General features: G+C 33.5%; 1 protein-coding gene across 2 annotated transcripts; it reads left to right on the top strand.

The window, feature by feature from the left end:
- The first annotated feature begins 507 nt into the window (after positions 1-507).
- LOC115718939 (vesicle-associated protein 2-2) lies at positions 508-5,877 on the top strand. 2 transcript variants are annotated; one of them, XM_030647766.2, is made up of 9 exons: positions 508-1,174; positions 1,662-1,803; positions 2,358-2,428; positions 2,524-2,605; positions 2,868-2,983; positions 3,062-3,244; positions 3,527-4,276; positions 4,583-4,660; positions 5,312-5,877. In XM_030647766.2, the coding sequence occupies exons 2-9, from the start codon at positions 1,758-1,760 to the stop codon at positions 5,420-5,422; spliced, it is 1,437 nt and encodes a 478-aa protein (XP_030503626.2). In that variant the 5' UTR covers positions 508-1,174; positions 1,662-1,757; the 3' UTR covers positions 5,423-5,877. The 2 variants fall into 2 exon arrangements, with proteins under 2 accessions (XP_030503626.2, XP_060966893.1); XM_061110910.1 differs by having other exon boundaries at positions 588-1,174; positions 4,583-5,877.
- The last annotated feature ends 5,445 nt before the right edge of the window (positions 5,878-11,322 follow it).

Below are 11,322 nucleotides of genomic sequence, written 5' to 3'. Positions count from 1 at the left end.
GCTATTCAATCATCTAGCTTGTCAAATACTTATATATAACTTTTTTTTTAACTCACAGCTATTTTAAAATTATATTTACCAAACACTCAACAGTTTTTTCTCACAGCACAGCTACAACTGTTTATTTTTTACAGCACAGCTACAACTTTTTTTCTCACAGCACAACTGTGTCAAACTGGCCCTTAATATTTTTTTACATTTAATTCATGTTGGACACTATTTTCCAATATTTACAGATTCAAAAATTCTTATTTCACACATATATAAATTAACAAAAGCAGTGCAACACGCTTATTAAATTTTATTTTTAACGTGTTATTTATTTATTTTTAATTTTTTTCTTAAAAAAATCACAGAATATCTTAAAAAAAATTAAACAAAGTCGTAAAAAAATTAAAGGCTATATGAAAGTCAAAAATACAATAGATGCATAGTTGCACCCTTTTTGAGGATGCAACATTGAATTTTAATTAATGTACTCTCATCATTTTCTTTTATCCTCAATCATAATGTGGTAAAAATAAATCCTCAATCCACCCTATTCTCCCTTTATTGTTACCAAACATAAGTAAGTGATTTTATTCTATCCGAACCTGATACCATACATAACCCGAATCCGAACCGATTCTCCAAACTGCTGGTTCAACTGACGCTTTCACCAGTTGTTATAGTAAGTAATATTTGGCCATTAGTTTTGTTCCAGACCACCCACCACAGTTTCTTTTTTCCCTACCTCTCTCAATCCCTCTCCCTCTCTATTTTCTCTTCTCTTGATCATTTTCTCTCTCTAGAATCCTAGGGTTTGTCCTTTGCTCCCAAATTGTTTAAATCCCCACCAAAGATTGGCCTTATTGTTATTATAATATTATTATATATATTGGTTCCGAAAAACGGAACTTTCACGCATCAGTTTGATTTCTTTTTACGTTTTTTTTGTTGTTGTTGTTGTCTCCTTGCCTCCAAATTGACCGACTCCATAGTCAGCCCCTTCTTCTAACTGTATTCAAAATCCCCCTAAGAAGACGATCCCGAACGGCGCAGGGTTGCTTTTTCTCCACTACTTCTATTATTGTTTTTCTCTTCTGCGTTGAGTAGTTAAGTCCTGGCTTGGAAACGATTTTCGGTTGCTGGATTCGTTTTGCGTACTGATCAGCCACAGCGGGTCAGGATTTAAGTAAGTTTATATTTTTTTTCTTCACTAATTTTTCCCGATCGATCACGAGTTGAAAACTGTGAATGTAGCTCTGGTAAATAAGTTTGATCGTTGAGACTAGAGAGGTGATGAGTTTTAGAATTCTTGGACTGTGTGTTTGTTTGGTGAGAAAATTTTGGCGACAGAAAGAACAAAGGAATCGATTCTCTGAATCTCTTACTCTGTGATTTTTGGCTTGGGATCCTCTGCACGAAAACTTTTAATTTGATTTTTTAATCTTAAGTTGGGTTATTTTTCAATTTAATAATAATTATTTTTTTATAATTACATATTTATTGTGTATAATTTAATATCTTCTGATCTCTAGGCGTTTCCTACGGCAACCTAACCAAAAGCGTTGGATATTATTAATATTTGCGCGCGTGTGAACGTACCTAATCCTATTTGCCATTTTCTTTAAGCATGGATATTTTTGGGACTTCATACTTGTAATATTGTTATTATGCAGGTAAAGTGGAGAGCTGGGTATTAATTTATTAGTGCGTGCTTTTGGATGCTGAGAGAGAGAATCGTTTTTGAACTCGAGTTTTCATAAAGCGGAGAAATGAGTAAACTTTTGGAAATTCAACCTAAAGAATTGAAGTTCACAAGTAAGCTCATCATCATTGTTATTGGTCCCTGATTTTAGCATCATCGTGATCCCTGTAATTATTGATGTTTTTTTCCCCTTAAAATATGATTGAACGTTGTTTGGGATTGTCATCTAGCTAAAGTTCTTTTTTTTTTTTTTTTTTTTTTTTAAAAAATATTAGTGTTATATTTCAATTAATGCTACCTCCGGAAGCGGATTTTTTTTTCCCTCTTCTCTTTTTGTGGTATACAACGAACTAAGTACGCCGTGTGTGTGTGTGTGCGTGTGTGTGTTTTTCTTCTTTTTATTTTTGTGGGTGGGTGGGTGGCGCTGGGGTTAGAGGGGCAGGGCGTTAGAGAAGTTAGGAAGTGTTTCCTAAAAACACCAAATAGTTGTTTTAGTGGCAGGGGCTTTAAATTTTGATATAAAGATCTTGTTTACCGTTGCTTAAGGAGTTTGTAAGGCTTGTGGAGGGTGACAACTGAACAGTTGACATGTTTTTTATTATCTCATTTGCTTGCCATGTTTAGTTGGTTCTTAGTTCGTTAATTGATTTTCTTATTGTTTTTATAGTTGAATTGAAGAAGCCAAGCTCATGTTCAGTTCAGCTTTCCAATAACACCAACTACCATGTTGCTTTTAAGGTATGTTTTAATTGCTCTTGTTCAAGATAATACTACGGATTTGGTATTGATGGTATCCAGATTGCAATGTGATTTAAGAATGATGATATTGGCAGGTTAAGACCACCTCCCCTAAGAGATACTGTGTGCGGCCCAATGTTGGTGTTATAATGCCCAATTCGAGTTGTGATTTTATAGGTACACACTGTTCAATAGGTTTAGTTGTTTCCCTTTCTTCTTTTATATTTTCTGTCTTACAAATAATTTTTGTCAAGGATGTAAGTGCTGCAGATTTATTTATTTATTTTGAACAAAATCCACAATCATTCACTTTTGACAGCTATGAGCCTGGTGAATTAACTTTCTGCATGTCATGAGATCATTTGGTGTGAATTTTCATTGCTAAGTGAAGTAGTATGCTCCTTGTAGTAATTTCTTTCTTTCTTTTATGTAAACTTAGTCACAATGCAAATGCCACGGACAACTCCACTCGACTTGGAGTGCAAGGATAAGTTTTTAATCCAGAGCACAGTGGTTTCTGCTGAGACAACGGATGAGTACATTACAGCTAGCATGGTAATTTCTGCTGTTGTTGTTGTTGTTGTTGTTGTTTCTCTTGATGTCTCTTTTAGTTTCTCATGGTTTTTATAACAGTTTGCGAAAGATGGCGGGAAACTGGTTGAAGAGAAGAAACTGAGAGTGATTCTTGTCAGCCCACCTCATTCGCCAACCTTGTCACCAATTAATGGAGCCTTAAACCAGGGGATGGGTGATGATTATTTATTTTCTAAAGATCACTCTTTAAATGGAGTTGGAAATTTATCCAAACAACAAACGGTTAGATTAACTCTTTTATTTCATTTTGATGTTTCAATACGCCCGCCTCCTCACATTTGACACATAAAGTTGCTTCTGTTTCATACTCATTCTCTCATGCGAGAATGCTTTGAGTTTCGAATGGCAAAATAGTTATTTAGTTAAAGTGCATTAGTGTATAGACATTTGTCAGGTGTATGCCAATATATAATATATATATATATATAGATATATTAATAAAATTCAACATGTCAAGTGTGCTTATATATTTTTTAATATCAATTTTGTCTTCTCATGAATCAGGTTAGCAAGGATACAGAGGAGTCTGTAACAGTTAAAATTAAGGAGCAAAAGCCAGTGGTGGCTACAGAATTGAAGCCTGTGAAAAATGTGGAGTTTATGCTGGAAAAGGACGTACAGGAGTTAAAACCAGCAAAGGGTATAGAGGAATTGAAGCCTGCAAAGCACAAGGAGGAAATGGAGCCTGCAAAGAACTCAGAGGTGTTGAATCCCACCATGTACACGGAGGAGTTGAAGCCCGTAAAGTACACGGAGGAGTTGAAGCCCTCAAAGCACACAGAGGTGTTGAAGACCGCAAGGTACATGGAGGAGTTGAAGCCCACCTTGTACGCGGAGGAGTTGAAGCCCACAATGTATGCAGAGGAGTCGAAGTCGTCAATGTACTCGGAGGAGTTGAAGCCATTAAAGTACACAGAAGAGTTGAGCCCTGCAAAGTACGTAGAGGAATTGAAGCCATCATTGTACCCAGAGGAGTTGAAGTCTGCAAAGTACGTGGAGGAGTTGAAGCCATCAAAGTATGTGGAGGATTTGAATCCAGCAAACGATGTCATGGATTTGAATTCAGATAAATATGTAGAGGAATTGAAGCCAGCAAAGGACATAGAGTTAAAATCCGTAGAGAGTGTTGAGGAATCGAAGCCAGTGAAAGATGTTGAGTTGAAAAATGTAAAGGCTGTAGAGGAGTTGAAGTTGTTTAAAGATGTTGAGGAGATTAAATCAAAGCTAAGCAAATTTGAATTAAAACTTCATCAGGTTGGTCTTGTCACAAATTCATTAAATGTTGGTGTATGGCTTTTATTGATTTCCTTTAACTTTCATATTATTATTATTATTATAATTCTTTACACTTTGTTTTTGCTTTTTTTTTTTCATGTAATAGCGGAAAGTATTTTTGAACCCAAAAGAGTGGAAAGTATTTTTTTAACCCCTGTATGGAAGGAAAAACAGAAAACTATCCTCAGTATTTGGATCATAATAACATTTGGTCTTTTACCCATGGATTTTTTATATCTCTTCATTAATCAAGAGCCATAATTAACTGATATTTTTCCTTTGTAGGCTGATGCTACTATTTTACAGCTGATGGAGGAGAGAAAATCAAACATTGAAGAGAGAAAATTTTTACAGGAGAAATTAGTAATTCTTTCAACCCCTATTCTGTTTTGTGGTTCTCTTACTATTTTGTTTTGTATTTCTTATATATTTCTCTCTTACTATTATCTCCTGCAACAAAATCTGAGAAAAATAAATTGTAATCACTATAGCAGCAGTGGGATGAATTTAGGAATCTCAGATAGTGAGTGGGAAAAATATTAAAAATAAAAGTACAAAAAGGTTAAACAAGAAATAATTTCACAGCCATGTAAAACAATGTCTGTTACTGCTTTAGTTGGACTAAGTTTACATGCTAGATTAAGTTCTTACTTATCTCTTAGTTCCGACAAGTATGGGGTAGAGTAGAAGTAAAAGACGGAGGCTTACTTTTCATTATTTGCCTTTTGTCTTCTTTTGATATATATATATATATATATATATATATATGTATATATATTGTCTTCTAAAACTTGCTTGGAGCCTCTTATATTACACACTGAACTTTTCGTAGTATGAAAACTGTGTTGTCCTCTTCTTTTTTGTATTTATCTGTTAGTACTAGCTACAAAAGCAATAAATTTCTCTGTTTTATCTTCTGTTTTGTTTGCATAAGAAGTCACGAGTTCACCCTGGACTTCTGCATCTGAGACATGTCTTAAGTATTTTTTGTTCTTGTTTTATTGCTAACTGCAGGCAGAGTTGAGCAAAAGAGGCGTAAAAACGGTCCAAGTCGGGTTTCCTCTTCTGTTTGTTTTTATGGTTGCATTTATCAGTATCGTTCTTGGTTACCGTTTGCACCACTGAAAAACCCTTCACCGCCTGATGGTTCAGTGAAGATGAAGCCATTATTATCTATGCAACTGTTTGTATGTAGGAATATAGTCGCATAGGTATAAGAGTTTCTTTACTTCTCTTTATTTACTTTACATGTGGAAAAAGAAAAAGATGAATGGGTGGATGGTCAGTATTTTATCCACACTCCAGGAGCGTTCAACTCTTCTACATGCCGCTTTTTACTTCTAATATATATATGTATATTTAGAGAACAGAAGATAAAGTGTGTAAAGATTTTTCGTATCATTTGAAAAAATTTAGAAAACAAAAATGGTGCTCATTGTATTGGGAGATGTTACCAAAGTGAACTGGTTTGTAAATTTAGGGCTCGAATAAAAGGATTATCTGTGGTTATGAAAGTAGGAACAGAGCTTGTCTTAGAATCTTTATGTCGTTTATTAATTATAATCTTTATTTTTATTCAATGAGCACTTACATCACTATTTTTTTTTTTTTGACAGTGAACATTTCATTGAAATAACATTTTTTTTGTACAAAAATAATAGAAAAAATTCATATAATTAAGTTTCTCATCCACCTGAATTTACGCATTGTCATGGAATACGAACAACTAATTCTTGTGAGGTCATAAAATAGAGATTTTTCTGAAAGACAAACTTGAAATAATATGTAATAAGGCTAAGTCACGAAGCATGTGGCTCAATGCCATAAAACAATCGAAGTTATCAAAACTTAAATGTAGACCAAGCAAAAGATTGCTCCAATAATATCAACACCACTATATATTTTGCTTGAATGATATTAAGGGTTGCAACAGAACTGTGAAAAAAAACTAAGCTGAGTGTTTGATAAATTATAGATTTTAAAGTACTGAGTTGTTAAAATGTAATGATAATGCTCTAGTTTATTAAAATCACAAATATATATATAAAAAATTATATAATATTTTTATTTTCTATATATTTTTAATTTTTTTTCAAAGTATAAATTTATATGCATTTGAAAAAATAATTTATAGTATTTTTATATTATATTTTATCAAATGTAATAAAAAATCAGAACCTCAAGTATATAAGAAAAACTCTAAATTTATATGGTTTGTTAATATTAAAATAAAATATAAATTATTTTTTTTTTAAAAAAATAAGAGATTTAATTATTATTTTTTTTATTATAATTAATTTATTTTAAATATTTTTATTTTTCTAATATATAATAAATAAGTACATATAGTTTTTAGTTGTCGTTTTTCTGTAAATTCTTCAAAAAGCTATTTTTTAACTATTTACCAAACACATTTTTATCACAGTTTTTTGAAAAAGCAACTTTTAGCTTTTCTAAAAGCTATACCAACTGGCCCTAATAACTCCAAGCAAAAATCTTCTCCAATGAAATTATTACCGCCATATATTTTGCTAACAAAATACTACATAACGATATTAAACTCAACAGTAACACATATACAAATATAAGCAACAAAATGTGGTGGCAACAGTCGAGAAACGACAGTGATCCAAACAGAAATAGAGTCGACAATCGAGACTCATGGCTTCGGTAACCGAGTAGTGTTACATGCTTAAGACTTTGTAATGTAAAACTACATCTCCAATGACTAGATGCAGACGTGTTTTCGAAATCAGCTGCCATTTTTTTCTCAAGAAACATGCTTAAAATACAGAGCGTGAGCCTCACGACTCCCTTAATTAAGCATCACTCTTCGGCGAGTCCTCCGTGATATCACCAAGAACGACAAACATGGACAATCCCTTCAATCTCCTAATGGCATGTCTGCGAGTCATAAACACATGACGAACCTTTGGGGAAAGACTACAAGCTATCGATACTTTCAAGTTCTAAGAGCTTGGGGGTAAATGTTATCATTGTTAACAGATGGGATTTACATGGAACCTGTAGAAGAGTGCCACGTCAGATCATATACTGATATCACGGACTCTTTCCTAAGATAGGATTACATAAGATATCGAAGTACTCGGAAGAAGGATTCCCTTGAGAAGGACAAGGTGATTCTTGAAGTTTTAGTATGATGCTTTCGCCATTTGGAGGCAAATGGGGAGCACGAGCACTCCGGGATAATCAAGAATCGACTATCCCAAGAAGGCCTTGGCTGGACTTCCTGGAAGCTCCCAACAACTTAATCCGGAACTACACCCGATGATTATGCTTTGTTTGACACCAAGTCGGATCCTGTCCCTTGCGTCAGACCGTAGTTGTGTCCTGTGTTTATTGTCCGACTGCTTGTCTAGGATATTATTTTTAAAGGAGAAACCTTTCAACGATTGAGTCTCCAAGATCGCCAAATCTGAAAAATATTTTTATTCCACATATAGCTCATATTACATTCACACATGCTATATAAATCTTCGTAATTTATAAATTATGCTTATTTATTCACTTATAGCAAATTTAATTTTTTTGCTGAAATAGATTACTTATTATCTAATATAATATAAATATAAACCCTAATTAGTTAACATTAGACTTATTGAGATATTACAAGCATCCCCTCCTTATAAAAATTTCGTCCTTGAAATTTACCTATATAATTTGGGATACAGTGCCTGCATTTATGACTAATTCCCAAGTCGCTTCCTCATAAAATAAGTGTGACAATCAGTAGTCCTGTTATCCATAAGGGGAAACATCAGGTAAGTTATGCAATCCCACACCGCCTGGGGAAGGTCAACTGGGATGATTTTGAGACTGTGTAGGTATGGGACTACACAGTTGAAGAGAGCTTAAATGGATTGATTGGTACTACCTATATCAACAAGGTGTTGAAAATATTTTACCAGGATTTAGATTTACTAACTAGTATGTTGAATTAACATCCTAAATATGAATATCTCCAAAATAATAAAAATAAACACATAAGAGTTTAGAAAACCTTACATTGATTGCAGCGGAATATAATGACTCCTTCCGCTCAAATCTCTGACCCTTGTTCCTTTCTGTCGCAGAGTATTATCAAGATTTGAGCATGGATCTCTTTCTCTCCTTCGGGTTTGGTTACCACCGTCTTACTCACTATGATTGAGTACTTGACTTGCTATGTGTGGGCATGGAACTCTATCACAAAGGGTTCGAATATGATGAAGAACAATGAAGGAGGTTTTAAAATCACTATAGAAGGAACTCTCTCATCTACTAGTTGTCTGACAGAGAAAACTAGGTTGGATTTGATTGAAGGTATCAAGAGGATGAGTGAGAGCATCATGTTCCTTTTATAGTGTTTCAACTTGGGCTTAGGCTAAATTATATAAATTAAAAAAGAATAAAATATTGGGCAAAAAATCAACTTAAGGCCGACCACATAAAAGGGACCACTTTCTAGTTACAATTTTGCCACTTTATTTCAACTACTTATTCTTTTATCAATAATACTATATTTTCCAATTCAATCCTATAAATGCCAAAACTATTTATTTAATAATTATAATTAATTATCAAATAAAATTGTTATTTATATTATTTATTAATTAGACCATACCGACTCTCTTAATTAATAAATTGACCCTAAAACCTTTTTCCTTCACAATTAAGCCCTTGCTTAGTGAAAATTCATAAATAAGACATAGTGTAATTTTAGAATTAAAATTGATTAATTAAAATCAATTAAGTGAGTCTGCAAGCAGTATTATCTCAACTAGTGAGGGGACCATGAACCTATATAACCGAGCTTTCAATAAGTAGATCTAGAATTTACCAAGCAAATTCTCTAACTTATTAATTCTGCCTTGCACCAACATAGATTTGGAAATGAATAGCACTCTCAATTATATATAATGCTCTATATGTACCACGATATACATAAGTTATGATGATCCATTGTTACAATCCTAATAGTCAAAGATCCTCTATAGATGATCTACACTGAATAGAGATATCACATTACCTACTCAAGCAAGTTTTTGACATAGCCAGACATTCATCATATATATGTACATATATTGCATTGCCTTATCAGGCAAGCTCAGCCTATGTCATAGCTTGGCACTATATCACCTAATCAAGTGTATTTATGTATCATATTTCCTAATCAGACAAATTCATTTCATAATTTGAAATCCATCTATCATATCAACTAATCAGGTGAAGTTTTATATCACATTAGCATTATTACTATCTAATCAGACAGCTAATAATTATAACACATGTCATACCATATGGTACATTATACTTTTCTTACCTCAAGTTCCAGTTCAGGTATGTTGGCTGACGTGCTTAAAAAACGATCGATGATCTCGGGCGCTATGTCATAATAAGAATAAACTAATAAGTGTTTGCCCAAAACAATGCTTAATAGTTGCAAAGGATAACCTAGGGTTTCCTACCAAACTCCGTAGTTCAAATACACTAAAATGAAACTTATATTTTGGCTCTAAAACATACATCATATGATAGAGCTTGTTGCAAGTTTCGAAACAGTATATAAAACGTCCAAAACAAACACCTGAGTGAAAAGTTATAACAAAAATATGATTCTAGATCTTCTCGAAATTTCCAGAATCGGCAGGCCATTTTGGTAAAAACGGCTGACCATCTTTGGGCACAAAAATCTCAAATTTTGCACTCACCGAAACACTCCCGAAACCTATCCAAATCACTCCAAACTTCACAGGGCACATATATACCATATATACAACAGTCCTTGCGTAACAGAAATTAAAATCGAGCCCTTAAACAGAAAACGCCATTAACGTTCAGACTAAGCTTTAAAAAGTTCTAAACTCAATTTCTAACTTAAAGTTACTTCGAATTCAACAAGTTATCATCGAAACTAGTTCTATAACTACCCAAGAATAATTCTATAAGGTCAGAATCTCCGTAACTATTCTAATTCACAAAACTTCAATATAAAACCAATTGTTTTAAACTTAAAACAGAATTAAACCTTACCTTAAGCTTTTCTGCTATGAGAATTTTCTATTCTGCTACTACTAGAGCTTAGATCGCTAGGTTTTGGATTAAAAATCGAAAAAATGAATATAAGGAGAAAAAGTTTTGTCGAAGGGGGAGAACGAGAGTTTCATTTCATATGTTTTCTGTTTATAAACTTTTTTTTAAAAAAATAAACTTGAAAATGATCAGAAGTTAATACATAGAGAAAAGATAAAAAAAATTCATATATCCAAACTAGTTCATCATCCACCTCGAGTTTATATAATAAACTTATCAATACTGATATGTTTATATACGAAATAATATTATAATAATAATAATATAATATTAATATTAATATAATATTATTAATATTAGTATTAATATTTGTTAACCGAGATTTTCGGCAACTATTAAAATATGATTGTAGTAGTGAGCTGTAAGAAAGCGAGATGAGGATTTTTACGTGGTTGGGGCGTTAATGAGCCTTAGTCCACGAGTCTTTGTTATTAATGGATGTATTCAATACAGATTCCACACTTGAGAGAATGTTCTTCTCATAAATACAGAGAATGTTCTTGGTGAGTATTTTCTCTTCTTGCTCTTATGCAACCCAAGATTCTCGACCCCATTAAATGAGCTTTGAGGGGGTATTTATAGTGTTTTGGTGGGGTGATCCCTAGGATTGTTCTTACAAATGTATCTGTAAGTATCCATAAAGTTGGGTATTCCCAATGAATATACCATGGGTGATGCATGGTCAAATCCCTAGGCGCTGTAGGGTTTTTATGAGGAATGTCCTTTTTGCCTTGTGATTGACGTGACTCTTCGCAGAGTAGCCGTCGCTAGACTTAAATGATCATTACTGTAGCACTGCTGTTTGGGGGTTGTGCCGTCAGACTTTATTGCGTGTTACAGTCCCAACACGCTTCCTCCCATGCGGCATTAAATGCGACTTGATTACTCAGGAGAAGCCTGACACATCCCGGAGAGGCTTCATGCTATGCGAG

Source organism: Cannabis sativa, chromosome 2 (genome assembly GCF_029168945.1).
Source record: "Cannabis sativa cultivar Pink pepper isolate KNU-18-1 chromosome 2, ASM2916894v1, whole genome shotgun sequence".
Classification (NCBI taxonomy): domain Eukaryota; kingdom Viridiplantae; phylum Streptophyta; class Magnoliopsida; order Rosales; family Cannabaceae; genus Cannabis; species Cannabis sativa.
Note: the sequence above shows the minus strand (reverse complement) of the source record. Positions and strands in the feature narration are given on the sequence as shown.